Source organism: Phalangium opilio, unplaced genomic scaffold (genome assembly GCF_054372755.1).
Source record: "Phalangium opilio isolate 3A_F unplaced genomic scaffold, DU_Popi_V2 ptg000032l_1, whole genome shotgun sequence".
Taxonomy (NCBI): domain Eukaryota; kingdom Metazoa; phylum Arthropoda; class Arachnida; order Opiliones; family Phalangiidae; genus Phalangium; species Phalangium opilio.
In genome coordinates, this window is record NW_028324159.1 from 2,668,945 (window position 1) to 2,691,292 (window position 22,348).

The window sequence follows — 22,348 nt, forward strand, 5'->3', positions numbered from 1 at the left end:
CCATTCAATGGCGCCTAAAGATTGGTTCTCACCAAGTCTGTAATAGTTTGATGGGATGATGCCAATGGTGTTCGATTTGAGATAATTTTTCCGATACACATAGGAACAGACCCCTGGGAGGGTAACAGAGCCGCAATTAAAAGGATCTACGTTAGTAACTTTAAGTAGAAGGGACCGAAAGGTTAAACAACCTAAAAATAGGAGTAGAGTGTCGTTTTCGCAATAATAATAAAGCTCATTTAAAAAATTAAAGCCTTTACCCTTACAGACTTCTGAAGTGTGCCATTTCATGAAGGTGTCCAAGTTTTTCCTAGTGAAATACTGGCACCCGTAAGCCTCTGTGGGGGGTAAAGTATTTTCTAACACGTAGTTTGTCTCTTCCTGTCTATCAATATCGAACTCATGTTCGACTACGTTGAAAAGGAAATGTGGAAAGTACCCTTTAGCAGCATTAGGGAGGCCAAAAGTGGCGGGGAACTTAGATAAAGCTACGGGGATAAAATTGCACGAATCGAGGAATAATAGATTAGAGACTTTCATTTCTAAAATGCGCGTACCGTTAATTTTCAGAGTTTCGGGGACAAATTTCTCGTCCCGATTGATAATTTCCCTAATTAATAATTGATTGTCATAGTTGCTGCCAAAATGAGATAATACAATAACCTTCTTTACGTCGAATAAGTTGACTAAGTAGTCTAGGAACGCAGCTATGGGTTTTCCACCAGTGAAACGTTGTTTGCGAGGTCCAAATTGGTTGCATTTGATACAATTAAAATCTGGGGATTTTTCGTCTATACAATCTTCGCAAACTGAGATACTGACGCATAAGATGGCTTGATGTTCGTAAGCGCCCAACTTTTCCTGACATATTTTTGTCCGTATGCATTCTACATCAAAGAAAACATACATTACTTCCGGTATATTACGACGAGGTTTTTTCGAGGGGATAACGCTGAGGTTTTTAAACTTTTTATCCTTAATCACTTGAATGCAACATAAATGATCGCTGGGTTGATGTTTTCCACATACTTGACAAAACATCTCCCCACAAGTGTGGTTAGTCTTGCGGTTTCCGAAATCAATTGTTCTAAAACAATTTTTATAAAGATAGAGCCTCTCACAAAGAGGTTTTTTGTTACCAGTTGGAACCAAGTGACTGTTATAACAGTCTTCGCCCCAGAATTTTCGCAAACATGACCCGCATGTTTTTCGCTACCGTGACAAACTGTTGGACGCATACATTTGAAACAAAAGTCGTTGCATTTATGAGATTGAATACGCCAGTAGGGAGTAAGACACTTCTCGCAAAAGTACTCGTGACTAAAAAGAGGCTTTAAATTGGTAATAACGTTGTAGTGATTATTTTCGTTAAGTAGAAAGAGTCGGAGTCTGGTATCACTAGGGTCGTTTTCGCCTAATATTAAAATGGGTACCCTATTTTCGAATTTATAGACAAAGATGGAGTAAGCCGATAAATATAGTTTAAATTTCTGGAACGAATCGGGGGGTCCCGCATTCGTCTAGGGCGACTCCTGCCTTACGACTAGCTCTAAAGCGGCTGTTTTTTGCATTTTGTTGTGCGGGCCTATTCTGGATATGCTCTTGTAATGAGCTTTTAATTCTTCGTTGTTTTTGTTGTTCATGTAGTCACGATGAGAAATAGCTACACAGAGACCTCGAGTTAGGCACAGATTATCGGTACTCGTAATCCGACGTATTCCACGCCTATCTTTAGAGAAAATATTGAAGGGTTTAAGCTGACGACGATTAGATCGACCGTATCCTTCGGGAATTCTAACTATATGGAAAATAATTTTTACGGGACCTTGAAAAAAATGCTCAACTTCATTGTCATAAAGTAGATCGGCTAGTTGGTCAAAGAGAATAGAGAGATCTACTTGGTCTAGTCTTTTAAATGACAACTCTAATTCTGGCCTGCAATTTATACCTAGACTTCTCAATGTTATTTGGACATAATCAGAGGGTCGATATTCACTTAATACGTGATCCGTAATAGTACTTATACTATCTACGGGGTCGTCAGTAATGTTTAGAACTAATTCTCTACCGTACATATTAAATTGTTTATAGAATTTTTCGCTCTGTTCCAAGATTTCGCAATAAGGGACATCCTGAATAGGTGAAGGTGGGCACCCGCCACCCCATTTATCGTACGCATCGGCCGCGGCTTCTTCTGAGTCCACAAGAGATTCTTGTTCACTGGGTAGGTAGTCGGAGAAGTTTAGAGATAGATACTCAAAAGGATCGTTTTGTTGACATTCCTGATTCAAAAATGCCGCCATCTCTATATCGTTGTTGAATTCGGCGATTAATGTTTTTTCATGGTTAGTGGGTAGTAATTCATACCGACGTCTTTCTATGCGATCGGCGTATGAAATATTTAGAGGTCTAGGAATTAAATTACTTAGGTGGTTTAGTTCGTCTGTTGTATGGCAGTCTTCCTGTGTTCTAGGGATGGATCTCATGTACGTGATAATATCCAGGAAAGTTTCGATTATATTTAAACCTCCATTCATAATAAAAGTGGGTAAAGTTGATGGTACATTAGCAGGGTTGATGTGTAAATAGGCACATAGGAAAAAATAAAACTTGTATAGTGAAGTTAGGGGCCAAGGCCTTTTTACAGCAAATTCCATCGAAGTGATTCAGGATCCATCTTGATGTTACGAGGTCTAAAATTCGAATGTGATATTCTGTTGTTCTCTCTCGTTATTTTATACTAAATTTCTCTAGGCTTATTAGCAGGGGAGGAGGGGGGAGGAGGGTTACCTAAGCTTCTATTGACCAAAGGTACGTTGACCTTTCGAACGTGTTTAAACACGTCTACTATTGTTTTTCAATCAACAATAGGTGACATAAGATTGACATCCGATTGATTTTAAAAGGTGTCAAATGGTAACAAAAGGATGAGTCATCAATAGATTTTATAATTCAACATAAGGATTTTAACAAAAGAGATGATGCGTCATTCCATTAGCGGGGTTTTTACGACATTACATGAAGATCTATTGTTAAGAAAGTGTTTCTTCAATCAATCAAATATTGACAGGTTAGAGATGTCTCTATTAATAGATATATAGGTCAAGCAGTCAAACCATTCAGCAGTGAGAAAAAATAGGCATTTCAACGTTTCTTATTGTATTGTGTATTTTATTACAATTGTGTATACTAGATTTAGCCAAGGTTTCTAAAACTGACATAAAAATACGCCTACAATCAAACCATACAATTCAACAAAAGGATTAATTATAACGAAGGAGCTGATGCGTCATTCCATTAGTGGGTTTTACGACAGTAAACTTTGGTCTCTGAAGATGCATTGTTAAGAAAAAATTTCTTCAATCAATCAAATATTGACAGGTCTATTGAAGGAATATTAGGAGTAATAGATAATTCCTCAATCAAATATTGACTATTTTTCAAAAAAGCGGTGTAAGCCGGGGGCTGGTATGTATTGGATAAAAAAGATAATTATATAGTTGTTCAATCTAGCTATCCATAGGTCACTGGGTAGAGGTAAAGCTTCCTAAAATGAGGGACTAAAGGGTGAAGAAGCCTGGGGAGATATAATCAGCGTGGGGAGGAGGGAGGGGGATATTTAGGATAAAGAAGTTAATTACAGTTGTTAAATGTATCTAACCATAGATCAATCGGTAGTACGGTAGAATGACAACACAAAATATTTTTAGGTGTCGAAGACACTTCTTTACATTTTATCTATAAGATAGCAACACTGTGTTTAATGCATGTGGTAAAAGACAGAATAGAGTAATTGTCTTGATATTCAGTTTATTGACTCATAAACCGAAATAAATGCAAGAGATGTTAGAATAGGGCTTGCCCCCATCCCACAAATACTATGTAATATAATAAGGAACATATAGTCATTTATAAAATGAATTTCAGTTATAATAAAATACTAAAATATTTTTAAGCTTTTTTTAAAAAATTTTAATTTAAATTTTTAGTATTTTAACATTTTTTTTCTTAACTTAATTTAAACTTTTTTTTTAAATTTTTTTTAACAAAATACTTTGAGAACATTTCTGAGGAAATTTTTGAAATTTTTGAAGTATTTTCGTGAGGAAAAAATAGTGCGCAAGGTCCGATGTGGCTAAAAACGTGTATCAGCTGAGGTTAAAATGGTACCAATTCACCGTGTATTTGCCCGTTATTGGCTTGCGCATTCCATTGAAGAGTTACTAAATTATGGATCTCTATGATGTTACTTTTAAGACGCAATAGTGAGCTTGTAGCACAGAAATATAATGTAACGAGAATTTTAGATTTTAAGTTTTTAATTTGAGGTAAATGCTTCCAATTTTTTGGAGTATCCTATATACTATTACACGTTACGCTTTAAAGCAGTGACGGTTAGCTTAGCTAGTATTTCTTACATAGTAATATGGCGTATCCCCATTCCCTTAATCAAGCGTCGATATTTTCATTATTTAATCTTTGTTTTGCCCACAGTGTCGAAAGAATCTTTGAAACTAGTCTACTTTCCACACATTTCTTTAACGCTAAATTTAAAGCTCAGAATTACCTGCTCGAGTCTGACAGTTTGATATTGGACGAACCCATGGACTTGATCTTTCTCTGTTCCGTGTTTCGAGTCTTTGTTGTTGGAAACACTTTGGCTGCGTTGGTGTTCATCTTTGAAGTGGTACTGTATGTAGTAAAATTTTGCACAACCGTTCCAAAATAGGTACATAGCTATTTAAGTCTTATTTAAATTTAGAATGGGAATAAATACAGCCATTTCTTTTTCAACTACAGGGTTATAAGAAATTTTACGTAAAATCGTCCTTATCAATCTTTGAAAGATTTTTATTTAAATGATATTCAGCTTGGATAGAATTAAAGAAATTGCGTTCAGCTATCGAAAATTATGCTCTTGTATTAATGGTAACCAAAGCACATTAATTTTCGACAACATAATGCTGCTCCTAAATTTCGGGCTGCAACTAGTGCAACCAAGGATTTTTTTTCCAATTAATTAAACCGTAAATGTTAGTTTACTAATTTATTCATTATAAACCACTATAAATATAATTTGCCCATAATGTAATATTGTATAACTGCTTGACCACTTTTTTTACTGCCACCGCGAAAAGGAGTTTTATACTCGTTAATGACGAACGAATACGTGAGCCTGGTGTAATATTGTTTTTTTAATTCCCTTGAATAACACACGAAGTTGTTTCCAATAAGAATGTAAATTTTCTACTGAGTAAAACCAAATTACAATGTCTTTTCAGAATTTTTTTCTATCAACGATTGAAAAATTGTCTTACCTAAATTAGCGTATGAAGATACTAAGTTTTCGGCCATCACCCTTACTACACAGTCTAGTTTCTAAATTTTGTGATGTATTTGTAATAGATGAATGTAAGATATATTTCGAAAAATCTAAACATTTCTACTAGTAAAATTTTAACATTAAATTGTCACGTTAGAAAAAATTTTGCAGCGGATTTTTCCTTACAAAGTATGATATAGGTCATAATGACGGTCGAAATCCAAATTCCTATACTCTAAGTAACGCGAATGAATTCATGATAAAATTAGATGAGGTTGTGTTAATTATTTTTGCATATCTATCTAGATGTGTTCACCTACATTGGCATAATGCTCACTCATTTTGACGAATTTTTATTCAATTTTCTTCATCAGTTAAATCACTTCTAAATTAGCTAAGATATTAAACCGTTGCAATTGGTATTATTTCTTATTAGTCGGTAAAGTTGAAGAATACAATACTTATAAATAGACGGAATGGAATATCGAATTTAAAATAACTTATTATATATGTATCTTTAAATATAATCTCACGTATAACTTCATTTTGCACCCAAGAAAACGTCCATATTTTAACAAGAAACTTTTTTTCAAGATGATTTTTGGGGCAGATAGTTCTTTAATCGTAATAGTTATCTGGTTACAAATTGTGCCCATTTCTACTTAATAATATAATAAAGAACATGTAGCTATTTATAAAATAAATTTCAGTTTTAAAAGTGTACAAGAATATTTTTTGAACATTATTAATGGGAATATACCTATTTAAACAAATCTAGCCGACCTGTTGGAAATGTTGTTCTATTATGAAAGCCTAGAAAGCTTATTTATTCTTCATGTCGAACCATCACTATAAACGTATATTTTGCTCAAGAGTCAAGGAAATCCTTTTCGCAATATAAAATGAAAGCCATTGTGGCTTACATTATGAATATAGCCACAAGGTGTTAGATTATTCACCTTGTGGTAAAATATACCTTCACTTTTTAATTGTTTTTCAAAAATATTATAACTCTTCATAAAATAAAGATTTAAAAAATTTAAGCTATATACCAACGTAATAAAAACATGTAACATTAAATAACACCTGCTACGCGTTGATGTTTAGCTTATGTTAAGATTATTCTGCGTTTACCTCTTAAACGAGATAAAATAAGAAGTGTTCCTATTTGGAACACATTTTAAGGATCCTTAGAGAAACAGAGATGTAATTAGACATCAACATTGAAGCAATAAACATTACCTCATACCATAAGTTAATAATATGTTAGCTCCCTAGGGAGCTAACATATTATTAACTCATGCTCACACCAATGTTTAACTTCAAAACATATTTAGATGTTGAAAACATAAACACCCTTTTTTCTGTGTTGCATAATAAAAGCGGGCCTTTTTTAAGATTCTGGAAAATAAACGCTACATTTATTAAGGTTCTTGAACAATAAATATATACCTGTTCCAAAATATTGATTGTTTTGATAAAGGGGAATCAGGGAAACTGTTTTGGGGGAAATGGGGGAGAATCATAATTCAATGCTGGAAAAATGTTCAACATCATTCAACGTTTGCAAATTAAGCTTGCTTTGGAGTGGGAATCGATTGGCTTGCGGAGATAATGAAAGTTTAGCCCGAGAGGGAGTTACAAAATACCATCAGGAAAGAAGAGAATTTCACTTTCGACAAGACGAAGCTCTGAACAATAACAAGCTCTTGCACCCAAACGCTTTTGAACTTCTCTCCAGAGAATTCCGAATTCTTGCATTCTCAATTTCTGATGTTTAACTCTACAATGAATCAGATTATTTGAAGTAATTACTGTATGGGAAAATTTATGCGAACATCATTGGTTGGGAATCACATAAAAGCAACATTGATGAACTCTTCTTGAACCATTTTATTTGCCTCGCCGTTCAGAGATTAAATATAAATCAAACTTATCGATTACAAAGGTCATCGGACAAGAAATTCGTGGCAAGGCAAAATACATATCTGTACCGATTAAAAATTCCAAATGCTACAAGATTGCAAGTACATTTTTGGCAGCGCTGAAGTATATTTGCCACCCTGGGTTTTAAAGAGACATAGACTGCAGGATATAATTGGCTATTTTGGTCCATTTGGTTGTATCAATGTCATTTGTACGTTAAAAAACCTACCATATCCTGGAGTCACATCAACAATTTCAGAAGTGGAGATAATTATGCATTGCAATTTAAGGAGGAAATTAAAAAATATTGAAGGCAAAGCCTTATGTGAAGGACGTCATGATCCGCAAGAAGCCACCCTAAATTTTACATGAAGGTTTTTTCATCTTAAAATGTATTGTGCCAAATGCGTTTAGGTGTCAAAATTACATGACTAAAGTTTCAAACCCATCCGGCGAAGGTAGTTAAAAGGTATTAGCATCATCGTAGCATTTGCATGATACTATGTGGCTAAGAACTGGTCACATTGTCTATGTGTCTCACTTATACCAAACAGTATTCGTAAACTTTGTTAAATTTAAAATTAGTAAAATACGATTAAAAGATAAAACCAATAACGAATATTAAAATGAAAATATAAAATATAATAAAGCCACGAAATTCCACTGAAAATAGCTTGAAAAGATAGAAATCTAAAGGTAAAAACGCATGAACTGGTAAACATAAAAATAAATCAAAATAGACAGTTGTTAAACCCCAAAAATATGAAAAGCTGGGTTTTTCTGTAGTATTGGAAGAGTAAGGAGACAATTTTAAGAGATTCTCTCTCACCTTTAAAATCAAGTTCACTCCTAAAATCGGACGGTATCGGAGAGGAGTCAAAAAGTAGGCACCCTAACGGAGCGTAAGAAAAAAATATAAGTAGACTCTCTAAAAGAGTATTAGTTCGGCTCAATAATGGAGCATTATATTAAAAATAGTTCGGCTCACTAATGGAGCATTATAACAAAACAATAACAATTTGTAGATAGATTTCGTAAAATTTCATTAAAGTTTGTTCATTCGTTACATCCGGAATTGTCTCATAAACAAAAGGATAATCCTAAAATTATCAAACTTATGGTTAAAAGTGTTTAACAGTTTCTGAAAATATTTATACATGTTGTACGACTTGAAATTGTTTCTTTTAATGATGCGAATAAATATTGAAACACTCATTTAAAATATGAAAACACAAGTAGGATGTCAAAATAAAACAAACCAAGTAATGAAGAATGGTTATAGTTTCTAAAATATTTATACAGCTTTTACGACTTGAAATTGTTTCTCATAATGATAGGAATAAATATTAAAAAAACTCATTTAAAATATGAAAATACAAGTAAGATGTCAGAACAAAACAAACCAAGTAATGAAGCTTGGCAATAGTTTCTAAAAGTCCATTATCTTTTGTTTGATGTTTTTGTTTTAATAATTCCTTCTGCTAAGCTAAGCTATATTTGTTTCGAAATATATTTTAGGATTGGATAAAGTGATATCCACACGCATGAATATGGTTAAACATGCTTGAACCTGATATCCATGTTCACCAGAACATGGACATAATCCATCTCGCTCCATAACTATTGTAAAATTTTCAATTTGATTAATCTGAAGGAATAAACGACAAACGTTATCGTTACCCATTTATTTATTTCTAGCAGTTCTTCGCGACTTAAAGTAACTTGTTAAATTAGTCTACTATGTATTCAGCGAATAAAACGTTTGTGAATTCTGAGTACTTCCAGTATTTGCATCTTGCGAGATGTATATTATGTCGACCTGCCTTGAACGTACCCCACAGATAGTTTACTACCCCGTTCCTTTCTATCGAAATGGTCACGAAAGGAGAGATATAACAATATTTAAAGGCAAGGACGAAACTAGTGGCGTCCCTTGATGATTGCTTTTCTTCTGCCAATCTCTGTATAAAGATCCGTTTTACCTCCCCCCTTCTCCAACAATTTATTTGGTTCCTGCTGTTGGCAGGGTCAAATGTGTGAGTGGGAGATTGGCCGGAATGCTGAGGACTCCAATCAGCCGCCTCTTGTTCTAGCAACTACTTTTGTCTCTGCAGAGAAATTTTATATATCATCTTCTTTTGTTTATCGTTTCATTGGCATAAAGTATAAACCATGAAATGACTTTCCATATTATAGAAATGTTATTCCTTGTAGTAATAGTTGCGAAGAGTAGCCTGATTAGAAGCTACAAGTCGATTTTAGTTCTGAAGCGGCGAAATTCTTGAGACCCAACTTGAGTTTATCCCATAGGAGGGACGCGAAAATTTTAAACTTTACGATTTTCGTTGATTTTTGGTCCCTTGAGGAAAAACTTCTAAAGAAAAAAATTAAATTTTCCCTAAAAAATCGAATGGAAGAAATATTTAACTCAACCAATCGCTACAATTTAACTTTGGCATTTTCGGATGAGGTAAAATTTAAGCACTTTACCTAAAAATTAAGCGTAGCATTTATTACGAAATTACACATTTAAATTTTTTCACTACGTTTAATTTACCCAGAATATTTTCACCAATATTTTCGAGATTTTAGTTTAATATCACTATTTCTTATAATTAAGTAACCAAGATTAAACTTTTATTCGTCGCACATCAATTTGGAAAATCATTCTAACTGACTTATTAAAGGGAGAAGAAAGAACAAGAAAGTTTTAAATATCGTAAATTTTTTTTATAAAAGCTTCGTGTCAGGAAAAATTTCAAAGATATAAAATTAGTATATTTATTTTAAGTATATTTACTGTGAAGGATAGATTTACAGCAATGATAAAATCTTACGAGTGAATGTTGACGCCGTAAAACATATGACGCTCCACTTAACTATTTTTTTGGGTCATCGGAAAACATATCAGGGCCGATAATTTAAAGTGAATAAATACATTAAATAGGTGCTGGATAGTTGGGACAAGGACTACAAATTTTCTTTCTTTTTTTAACATTTTTAAAAATATGCATTAAATTTCATGAACATGAGAGAAGTAGTACCTGATACAAAACATCTTGTATGCTTTTACGAAAAATTCACTTGTTTGTAATAGCCGCTTTCAAAAACAATGGCCGAATATTTTTTTAATAAAATCAATTAAATTTTCTTTAAGATTCTAGACACCGTTATACAACAATATATGGCATTTGAGAGTGATGCGTTGGCAGTTCATGTAGCTCCAATTACTTACTTCGATTCCTACTCAATATTTTCAAGCGAGCCCATTAGAAATGGGCGTTCGCAAAAGATGCTCTCCATCAAGGGACTCGAGAACACAGTATGGATCTGCAACCTTTTGTCACTGATAGTAGTTTCGCTTGTGTCCCTTGTGGCTGCAAGAAAAAGAATGAAATTCAGGGAGTCCAATTCGGGAATCTTCAGGAAATTCATCTGGATTTATATTTCGGATTTTCTGCGGAATCGTACGTATCAAATACCGATTTAATTAAGGCACAAGTCCAATTTAAAAGGGAAGTAAAAAGTTTGATGTACAAAACGTGGTCTAAATAGCTAATCTTTTAGACTTGTCTCTTAAAATATACCTTTAAATGAAGTGGGAAATGGCAAATGCTAACTTACTTCATCGAATAAACACATAAACTAGAAAACCAGCTAAATGTGTTGACTAATCGATGCGAGGTTCTCTGCGAGTATGGCGAGTAAAATCGCTTTTAATTTTAATTTCAATCAAGGTTTCGACTTATTGCCGGTAAATGACGGATATTATAGCTTTTTACTTATTAATAAAAACTGTCTTTGCAGGCATAGGCGAGAAAAAGTAAGAGATAAGATTATAAATTAATTGCCTGAAGTACCAGATATTCAAATTTTGACTTTTGAAGACATGATTATAAAACATTAAATATTTGAAAAAAAATCTTATCTTAGTTTTTTTCATCAAAATACCTTTAGTAAAAATATTTTATTATGAAATATCTGCTATGTTTTAAAAACAATACGCATGTGCATTTTACTTTCTATTAAAAATATACAGGTTTGAGTATTCGACTCTATAAGGAGAAGAAAATATACTGAAAATCGTTGATAGCTGATAAATAAAATTAGTATTGACACCTAACAAGACATGTTAGATAATTTTAAGTTTTCGAAGTTTCAGTATTGCGACCTCACAAAACGTGTTAGATAATTTTAAGTTTTCGAAGTTTCAAACATGAACGTGTTTTATAGCTCTCAAAAGATCACGATCAAAGTACAGATCTTTTCGACTCTAATAACTATATCACAGTCAAACGGCCTATGTAATTTTCCGCTTCGCATTATTTTCAATATTAAAATATCAAAATTTAAATTCATCAAGTTCAATTTTTCAGATATCGCAATATTTGAACTTCTTAAATGCACTTGTTAGTTTAAAAAACACTGGTTCAAGTTAGTATCCCATAAAATATTCTTGGAAATGCCATTTTTTCTAGAATTATTATTAAAAGCAAAATACTTGTTTAAATAATGCTGAAAAATATTTTCGGCAAATTAAATTTTGGTGAAAAAAACTAAGATAAGAATTTTTTTAAAATATTTAATGTTTCTTAATCATGTCTTCAAAAGTTAAAATTTGAATATCTGTACTTCAGGCAGTTAATTTATAAAACTTATCTCTTACTTTTTCTCGCCTTTGCCTGCAAAGACAGTCTTTATTAATATCTGGTACTTCAATATTAATATTAATTAAAGTTGTTCAGAAACTAGCGTTTTAAACCTTAGGAGAGAAAAGCAGGCGCTCCTTTTAAGTCTAAGCGGAGCCTCCGAAATGAATTAGGCCCATGCGTGTCGATTTTTACGTGGGAAAATATCCAGTTTCAAAGAGGAAATATTTTTACGCTTTGTGTGTACGAGGTGGCGCTTTTATGATCGTTGCGACCGGGGTCTTCTATTAATTATCGTTCATATTTTAGGGGCCAACTATAAAACTTTTATGAATGAGAAAGGTTTCACCTTTAAATTAACGTAATTTTTAGGGGCTATTCACTTTTTATGGAATCTATTGGTTAGGTTCTATGGACAAAAAAATTAATTATGAGATTTAAACATCGTTGTTTTTTTAGTAAAACAAAACTTCATGAAGTTGCTAATTCATAGTTTTCATATACCATTAGAGGATTTTTTTACAATTCATAAGCTTTCATTATTTTAACCTTAACTTTTTTATCCTTTACTTCTTTTTTGATTGTTTAATAAAGGTCTTCGGAAATTATCTAAAACATTTTTTAACTATCCGCGACCTCGGCTTCACCACTCTGCGTCTATACCTTGCCCTAATATTGTAGCACTCGACGGGGTCATGAGGCTGAACTTATATTTATTTTACGGTACTAAAAGCGCCACCAAGCGGGAAAATACGGCGAACAAAATTAGTTAAAAAAATATTCTCGCTTCGCTACACGCATGGGCCTAATTCATTTCGGAGGCTCCGGTCTAAGGGCTTTTCAAGTCCTATATTTAAAGTCTCAATCGCTAACCTATTTCAATTACCCCTGATCGCTAACCTATTTCAATTACCCCTGATCGCTAACCTATTTCAATTACCCCTGATCGCTAACCTATTTCAATTACCCCCGATCGCTAACCTATTTCAATTACCCCCGATCGCTAACCTATTTCAATTACCCCCGATCGCTAACCTATTCCAATTACCCTTGATCGCTAACCTATTCCAATTACCCTTGATCGCTAACCTAGTTCAATTACCCTTGATCGCTAACCTAGTTCAATTACCCTTGATCGCTAACCAAGTTTAATTACCCCTGATCGCTTTCCTAGTTCAATTACCCTTGATCGCTAACCTAGTATGTTTATCTTTAATCGCTACCTAGCTTAATTACCTTTGATCGCTTACCTAGTGTAATTGTCTATAAATTCGCTATAGTCGCGGTAAAACGACTACCTAACCCGTACAACTAAAAAGTCGTATGTTCCACAGTTTCAGGGTATTCAACGCAATTCAGAGTATGTAATTAAAACTATGAAAAACAATACTTAAACTTAATTGTTTTTAATGAAGGTACAAAAGGCATCAGTTTAATGTTCAGCCTTTAACTTAAAACAGTTTTCAGATCTATCGAACAAATAGTCTTCAAAAATGGTCGAGAAACTTTGGCTGTCACTGCAAATTTTTCCCATGTTATTCCTTTGGAAACATTTCCAGTTTTTCGTCAAAATCTGTGAATAATTTTAACTAAAAGAAAACCACACTTATCAAATTTATTTTTTATAAAATAAACTAATTAGTTTATCTCTTTGAAATTTTAACCACATATTCAGGGCCTAGATTGTAGATCCGTGGAATTTTTTTCAAAACAGTAAACATAATACGAAAAATGTTACAAGAATTAAAAAACCACCCTTATACATTTAAGTCAGTATGAAGTCTTATCTAAGAGAGCTACCGCTCTCATAGAATAAAATGAAATAATGAAATTCAAATTCAAAGATACAAACTTTATTCAAATGCCTCGGTGTATTTCTAACCTTACTAGCGGTAATGCTTCTTAGACAACCGTTGAGCTGGCGATCATAATTTGAGGGAAATAGTTGAAAAAGACGTCACCATGGATGCGTATAATTAGTATGTTTGACATTCTTCCCACCTTCAGACAAAATCCACTTGGTGCTGAGACAAGACCGCCCTATGATGTGACAATATTCCCACGATGGTGGGCCAAATGTCCCTATAAAGGTTTAGAGAAACAAAAATACGCAGAACCAAATGTTAAACCATTAATGTCAGTTATCAAAGGTTTCATATGAAATCACAATTTCTTTGGATACATTAGGCCAACACATTTTCTACGAGATATCATTTTCTTCTTTTATCGGAAGCCCACCTTTCTTATACATTAAATGCTATTTAGCGGTAACATCTTTGGAAAAACGTGGAGTGAAGAGATTTCTGCCTTCTGTTTGGATTTTTGGGACGTTGGTTCTGACCTGGGCGTGGTCGGGCAATTTGACTGGAACACTTTTGACTGGCCATTCATCAAAAATTGATACCATTGAAGATTTAATTTCAGTTTCTAACGTTTTCCCTACGATGGATGCGGCAAGCAAAATTTTCCTGTTGATGAGCGTAAGTTAAGTCTATTCGTTGAACAGCTTAGTCTGTCATAAATCAAAGACATGACCAAGGGATGGGGCTGATAATAATTTAATTTTTAGTCTCTAATCCGTTTGAAAGTTAAAGGTACCTTCGCAAACGAGCGTAAAGTGAAAACTGAAAGCGCTATCTGAAGCAGATTGAAGAATTCAGTTTCAGCGTGGCCTTTCGCATACTAGACTAACGCGGATTTGTTTAAGCGGTTGTGCAAGCAGGCGCTGAATCCCATTTTCAGCTAATATCTGTTTCAATTAGATTTTCCAGTTTCCTCTTGGGGCCTTGTAATATATTTTGACCAATTAAGAGTTAATTTAGGGAAAACACTTTCGATTTACATCATTTTTTTATCTTGTCGTCCTGTTATTCTTCAATTTAGTTAGTAGAGCTAGCTTTCTGGTATAGTCCCATTGGACAGAATCCCATTGGACCGAAACGACTCTTTGGTTTTATATGGAGAATATATTTAAATTTCCAGCCCAAAGGCGGGTTTCTGCTGAATGGGAATTTATTTGAAAGAATAAGTTAAAGTCTACCTGCACACAAAAATGTTTTGAAAGAATAAGTTAAAGTCTACCTGCACACAAAAATTTAACTTTACCTATTGCTAGATCCAACATTAAAAGACACACAAAAATTTTTTTTTTTCCAAAAAATATTCGCCAATTTTTAATTAAAATCAAAAATTAGAAATAATTATAGCAGACGACAGATTGCTTGTTTTGCGCGCGAAAACTGGATCCAGCCACAACCAGGTCGCGTGACGTAGACGAAGACAAACACGGCGATTTTTTTGATAGCGAGGAGGCTCTAACCCGGTTCATTCCGTTAATATTTAAGAAGCTACAGCGTAGTTTAAGTGTTTATAATTAATAATTATGGCTAATAATGTTGAGCCGTATCAATTTGAACCTGAAACCGACTCATCAAGTGATGAAGAAATGATAAATAGATATTCGGGCGAAGAATCAGATGAGAGTGATATGGATTTAGAAGATAGAATGATGAATGTCAGAACATGGTAATTTGTTTTATTTTTATTTCGATTGAAGGAATTTTGCCTTAATGTTGTGTTTATTAATAAGGTGTACCTGTGAAAATTGTACAATTTTGGAAACCGCAGATGAATGCATTTGCTGTAGTGAACAAGCTGCAGTTAAAAGAAAATCAAATGAAGGTAGGCACACATGTATAACACAACATGTGGGGTTTTCATTGAATTGTCTTGAAGTAGAAGTTTTAAAGACCGCTTACAATGCGTATGTTAGAGCGGACATGAGGAGATTTTGTGTTAATGATAGGAACATGATTCCTGCCGAGTATGTTGATTAATTATTTTACCCTTTAATAATTTTTAGGAGACATCGGTACACAGCTTACCGGCAATTCATCCGGTTTGTTTACCAACACTTGGGTAAACGTCAGAGGGTAATTATACCAGCCTGTGTTGTTACTAAGATAAGGGAAAGATTCCCAGCTGCCAACTTGATATACAAAGGATTTATATATATTTAAATCAAAACTAAAATATGTGATATATCTTAAAGAAAAACTAAAATTTGTGATATATCTTAAAGAAAAACTAAAATTTGTGATATATCTTAAAGAAAAACTAAAATTTGTGATATATCTTAAAGAAAAACTAAAATTTGTGATATATCTTAAAGAAAAACTAAAATTTGTGATAAGTCTATCCAAACATTTCAAAACCAAAATGTGTGATAAATGTAAATCTAAACCAAAATGTGTGGCAAATCATTTGAAATCAAGACCAAATATGTGATAAATGTTACTGCTTTAATAAAGTTCCTTTTTTATCATTTTCCTTGAATGATTTGAAAATTACAATGAAAACAACTTTAATTCTCACAAAAAACTAGTTTTCGCTCCACTCTGAAAATATCTTCAGATCTCATTTTGTCGTACAATTCAAATATCATTTATAGCTTCCTGTGTTTGTACTTATTTATTTCCTTCACATAACCAAAGTTCAGCTAAAAACTGATGAGACCTTCATCCCTATTTTCTTTAGGCTAGGATTTAACTTGCCTATTTTTACATTTGAAAAGAAGCCCTAATATTTAGTTTATGTAAGATTACTCAAGTCTTTCGAACATTTTTAGAGTTAATGGGATTTATTCATTTTATTTAGTTATATGAAAGTGCATTAAATAAAACATATAGCCGTTTGGTAATAATTAAAGTATAAATCATAAAATCTAAAGTCATTAGCCCTAATTTTGGAATCTTGAAACATGGTTATTAATTAATTCAGCTTTAGGTGGTTGGATGTAAGTGTTTGACATAGGTGGTGGCACTAGGTTTGGATGTAATTCTAGAATAAGTCCAGCTTCTTCGTAAGTTGGATATTCATTTCTTCTTTCAAAAACTAATTCAATTAACTGATCGACGTAATCTGTGTAAAATTAAAATTAGAAGTGTTAATTGACTTAATGACCAATGTTTTACCAAATGTTGGCTCTTCTTTGACGGCAGCTACAATACACTTCCCTTTCTTTGCTTTGGTAAATTTTGTTTTGTAACGCAGTTCTCCATTGGCATTTTCTTTTTGACGTCTGAAACAGTTCTCATTGTTGTGCAAAGCCGCCAGAGCTAACCTTTAATGAACATTTAAAAGCTCAATGAGATATGCATTTGCAATTAAAATAAAATCCATTACCTAGACTGCTTGCCTTCATAAAAGAAGTGGGTATTTTTTGGAGCCATTTTTAACAATTGTGAATGGTACCCTTCAAGACTACTTGTTTGACCATCGCTGGATATCATTTTGATATCATTGCAGAGTCTAGTGTTTTTTACAATTTTTGACACTTGAATGTGGGCCATTGTGCCTAAATATTAGTCATTAAAAAATTGAATTGTCATTGTAATTTGGAAAGGGTAAACTGTTACGATATTCGATAAGATAAGGGGGCATAGTTTTTTACTCGGGGCCAGCTGATTGTGTATGATTAGTGTCAGTCTCGATTGTGATCTCGTAATGATAAGATGTAAAGCAAGTAATATAATCTTAATATATATAATTAATAGTACCCTCTCTAATCCATTTTTTCTTTTTCATCCCTTTCTCTCTCATTTCTTCATTCATTGGTGGGTGAACGCAATTTTTAAAATATTCCAAATAATGGTTTCATGTTTATTTGAAATATGGTTAAGTAAGCTCAACCACTTATCCTTTTTCTCCAAAGGTCTTCCTGGACTGCTACAAGCACACCAATGAAGATGATTTGTCAAATTTTGAGTCCATCTTTCAATGATTTGGCAATCATTTAGCTTAGCAGCTTGGTTAAATCTTTTGCCAACAGCTATAAAAAGTTAAACAAAAACCATGGTCATGGACCAATACGTTAGTTTCAGCCAGAAAGTGGTACCTTTAGAAATATGCCAAGCGTCAAATTGATGGCAAACTTCAGGGTAATGTTCTCTCAAATATTTTCGGACTTGGATGTGACGATCAGTAATAAGGGTCTTCAAATAAACTTCATTTGAGTCGAGAACTTTCAAGCAACGCTTTAAACCCTCTAACTCCATGGCGGTGGAAGATGTAACTTCGTTACACTAAACAATCAATTCAAGTTTTGAACAAGCCACTGTTTTAGAAAATGTACTATTATACCTGTACAAGTTGGAACGTTACTATTTCTCCTGTTTCAAGATCCATGAGGGTATAGGAGCCATATTTAGCACTGTGGCCAGGACTGTCACAACGACCATCCCCTCCAAAGGTGTACCTTTCAGCTCTTGTTTTATAATAGTCAATGAGAGCTTTTTCTTCTTTTTGCCAGCGAATCATAATCGTAGGATGCAAATAGTATTTCTGGATTTTGAAATATGTCCGAGAGGAAATAAAAGGGATTTGGAGGAAGTTGAACATTCTTATAATGTTTGTTGAGTGACCACCAGAAAACAAGATTACTGCTGCTGAGATTAGATTTCCGAGTGGCATCTTTCCGTGAGTTGGCTGGCTATACGAAGTTCTTATATGACGATTGACACACTCAATTTCTATGGCGACCATGGTACCCACAATATGTTTAACTTTCGCTATTGTTGAACTTGAACAAACCAAGCATGTTGCAAAAAGGCTCATTAGACAGCTCTCAAAAACTATGAACTTTCGTTCATTTTTCATGTTATGGCTGGTTATAAGAAGGGTCCTCTTTTTCATTATCCATAAATTCCTCATCGCTGCTATTATCGTCATCACCAGTTAAAGGGATTTCGTTTTGAATACCTGCTCTTGGGTCATTAGTTGTGTAAAGATTGCACTGTGTCGCAACATCACTCATTTTCTTAATCTCAATTATATTATCAGTTTGTACAGCTTGGAAAGAAAATGTCATTTTGAAAATGTTCTTAATTAAAACAAAAACTGTTACCAAGATTTACCTTTCGTATTTATAGGAAATTTTGATTGGGTTTGTTTTGAACGATAAATTGTTTTGGGTGTTTGACAACTCGAATTTTGGTTTCTATTTTTTTGTGACACAGAATCACATTCTGTATATATTTAAATATAATGTATACACTTAAACCAAATCATGCTTTTTATAATTAAACTTAAAATCATAATACACAATAATACCTTATTTGAAGAAGAAAAGTCACTGGTTGAGGGCATATTAAGTTCATCAATAATAGGTTCATTGGTGTCAATCACCATTTTCTCATTAATTGTTTCTAAATTAGAAATCCTTGAACTGGATTGACCTTCAATTAATTCATTTATGACCTAGATGTAAAAGAAAAAAATAAGAGAAACAAAAACATACACTTAATTCAAAGTTATAATACCTCTTTCCTACGCCGCTTTAACACAGCCATCCTTTTAGGCGCCAACTTTGGTTCATTAAACGAGAATATTGTCGGTACAGCATCGGGTTTTAATTTAGAATTTCGATTACCATTGTAACCAATTGAGAACAAAAAGTCTTTACTTCCACTTAATTCAAAACAATCGCGTTCAAAGTGCAAATGACACACTCGCGAAGCCTTTGTAGGCGTAAACGATTTCCTCTTAATTTAAGCGAGCCACTGCTTTAAAAGCTCTTTATTATCCAAAGGAAAACGATAAAAACTATTACCGGGGCTTGCGCTTGACGAATTACATGAATATGCGCAACAATAAACCATTTTTGTGGCAAAATATGTAAATAAATAACCACAACAGCGAAACCTAAACCCGTCCTAGACTACGGTTTACACGTTAGTAAACACTGTTATCACCAATCGCACCAACACCGTCTGTCGTCAACTACGTCACGGATCTTTCTCGCTCGCGCACGCTGGCATAAGCGGCTTTAAGGTCCGCCCTCGTGTTGACTTCTAGTTGGTTTCTGACTTTGGTATTGAAAAATTGCTGGGTAGAATATTAGGCACCGTGTTAGGGCAGGCAATGGAACTGTTTAGCTTTAGAATTAAGCATTGGAAATAACTATTTATTTATACTTATGAAATGAATCGTGAAATTATGTGTTGTCAGCTATTTAGGTCTTGAGTACAGTAATTTAATAACTATAAAAATTATGGTCAATAATTTTATTCAAGAAAAGAGTTATTTAATGAATAATTATAACATTATCTGGAATTTTGAACTTAACTTTTGTTTAATAATTCCTCGTGAATCATAAAAGAATTAAATAACATTATGAATATTTAGTTTTTTGAGTATTTTAAAAGCTTTAAACACGTATGATGATGTTCTGTTAATGCACAAAAGATTTATTTTATGTACACTTTTGGTTTGGTAAAGCTGCATTTATTTACAGCATTTAATTTGGGCTTCAATTCCCATGGTTGATTTGTTATTATAAATTGTATAATTAAATTTTTTTAGTAATATTTTTTGTTTTCCATGTTTAAGCTAATAGTTGCGTATTTTATAAGGTTTTATTCGTAGCTTCCGAAAGAAAATTTTATTTTTGTCTCCAGAATGGTTTTTAAAATAATTAGTGATTTGTTCTCGTAAAATTTTCAATTCAGTGGTAAATGTAAGTTTCACTATGGAATCATTGAAGAGATAAATGAAATTTTCAAAGACAATCATACGTGAAGGATGGACTTAAAAGTCCAACATTAATGTTGAATGCCTATAATAATTTTGATGATCTCTCAAGTGAAAGATTCCATTTTTAAAAAATGTTTATATACATTTAATCCAAGGACTCTCAAATTGGGAATTTATAATAGCCTAGTTGCCAGGAAAACAGTAATTTTTTTGTCTCCTATAAAGGGGGGGAGGGATGTCTTTGTTAAATCACCTTTAACATTTTTAAAGATGCTTTTTAAAAGCGTACTGATATGTTGATGTAAAATATGAGTTGTTCAGATGCCCTTTAATTGTTAGTGATAATTCTAATTCATTTCACAAACATTTTTCGAATTCATTATTATTGCATGATAGCGTTAGTGGTTAATGAGCGAGTGTCATTAATTGACATCTTTAATTACCGATTTCATCGAGCTTCTTTTGTTTGTCAAACCTTCATTGCGAAGCTTCAATGCAAATTGAATTGCGATGGTTTTAATTATGAAGTTTCAATGCAAATTGAATTGATAGTCCACGGTGATGAAAGATTAACGAGTGAAGTAGGGGGGATTTGGGGTGTTTCACCACCCTCGGACACGGGGTAGTCAGTTCCTGTAGGGTAGGCATTCTGACAAGTCCCTTATTCCCTCAAAACTTTGTCGCCCAGAATCTAGGCTTACAGAAGTGAGCTAAACTTCCGACAGTACATATACAGCCGTTATTAGGCAACCTTTGTTTGAAGAAGTTATTTTGCGAATCCTTTTACGAGCTTCTATTTTGTTTGTGGACCAATTGCCAAGCCGTACAGGAGTTACGTAGCGAAGTTGAAGCATTGGGATATATTTTTTGGAATTGGTATAGTTGAAGCCAACACAAAGGTTGTTTCTTTGTACATCTTTTTTGTTCTTAATCCAAAGTCACTTTCACTCTTTGAACGTGCCAATCCAAAGCGTCTGAATATCAGTAGAGAAATTGAATATGGATATTTCTTGATATGTCGTCTCTGTCGTAGGTCTTGTTGGTTTTTTTTTCCAAAATGATAGTTCGGGAAGTTCTATTGGTCATCGTATTTTTTAACTGTACATTTTCAGTATTTTATATTACTCGTGTTGGCTATGATGAAATATCTTTCTGTTGGCGCATGTTGATACGATAGGAAATTACTGATTTGTCGAAAGAATGTTGTACTTGGTTATATTAGTTGTGTAAATGGGGGGGGGCGGGTTGAAGTAAAACTTTACCATTTACTGGCTATTATATGTTCATTTAAATATAAAATTTTAGGCTATGTTTTTAAAATTTTGTCACGCAACTATTAGCTTAAACTTAAAGAACACAGCTGTTTTATAATCATTATTTTGTGCATGGGTTACCAAAAATACAATGAGATGGTTATTAAACTTAAATTTTTTTTTTAATTTTCCAGAAAATTTTTGCAAATTCTACCCCTGTTGATTTATAAGAAACTTCACCTGTCACGCAGATAGATTACCCTAGCTGTTTAGAAACACTAAGAGAATATGCAAAACTTCCTGGAATATTTTGATTGAAAAAAATAGTTTAGTTATTTTTTATTTATGGGGGCAATGTCTATATTTTTTTGGTGACGACAATAGTGAAAAGTTCTATAACACTTTAAAATCAATTTCTAGACAAAGTGTAGAGTGTTAGTTAATCAGACAATTAAATTAGTTCATATTTTTCTTAGCCAAAATACTATTACTGGTATATTATACAAATATTATACAAAGAAAAGGATACAATAAAAGATATTATTTAAATATAAAATTTAAGCTATTTGGGTGTTCTAGTTGTAATTACTTAAAATTAGTTTAGAGTTTTTTAACTTTTTAAAATGAGTAATGTATAAATTTAAAGAGTGTCTTAACGTTAAAAA

The 22,348-nt window shown here is 33.2% G+C and overlaps 2 protein-coding genes across 2 annotated transcripts; one reads left to right on the top strand and one right to left on the bottom strand.

Moving 5' to 3' along the window:
• Positions 1–15,280: 15,280 nt before the first annotated feature.
• Positions 15,281–15,917, top strand: LOC149685272 (uncharacterized). Its single transcript, XM_089870989.1, has 4 exons — positions 15,281–15,423; positions 15,488–15,579; positions 15,634–15,661; positions 15,761–15,917. The coding sequence occupies exons 1-4, from the start codon at positions 15,281–15,283 to the stop codon at positions 15,915–15,917; spliced, it is 420 nt and encodes a 139-aa protein (XP_089727115.1).
• A 719-nt stretch (positions 15,918–16,636) lies between these two features.
• On the bottom strand, positions 16,637–18,216 carry LOC149685273 (uncharacterized). The gene is made up of 5 exons (XM_089870990.1): positions 18,040–18,216; positions 17,795–17,981; positions 17,590–17,728; positions 16,872–17,020; positions 16,637–16,818 (listed from the first exon to the last, which is right to left on the bottom strand). Exons 1-5 carry the CDS (start codon positions 18,214–18,216, stop codon positions 16,637–16,639), a joined length of 834 nt encoding a protein of 277 aa, XP_089727116.1.
• Between the last annotated feature and the right edge of the window lie 4,132 nt (positions 18,217–22,348).

Bases quoted from the DNA above. Each gene is read 5' to 3' on its own strand.
- LOC149685272 (XM_089870989.1), top strand. From the start codon at position 15,281: ATGGCTAATAATGTTGAGCCGTATCAATTTGAACCTGAAACCGACTCA. The intron at 15,580-15,633 runs GTAGGCACACAT...ATTGTCTTGAAG, and splicing joins TAAAAGAAAATCAAATGAAG to TAGAAGTTTTAAAGACCGCT. The intron at 15,662-15,760 runs GTATGTTAGAGC...AATAATTTTTAG, and splicing joins TTAAAGACCGCTTACAATGC to GAGACATCGGTACACAGCTT.
- LOC149685273 (XM_089870990.1), bottom strand. From the start codon at position 18,216: ATGATTCGCTGGCAAAAAGAAGAAAAAGCTCTCATTGACTATTATAAA. The intron at 17,729-17,794 runs GTACCACTTTCT...AACTTTTTATAG, and splicing joins CGCTTGGCATATTTCTAAAG to CTGTTGGCAAAAGATTTAAC. The intron at 16,819-16,871 runs GTAAAACATTGG...AATTTTACACAG, and splicing joins CAAAGAAGAGCCAACATTTG to ATTACGTCGATCAGTTAATT.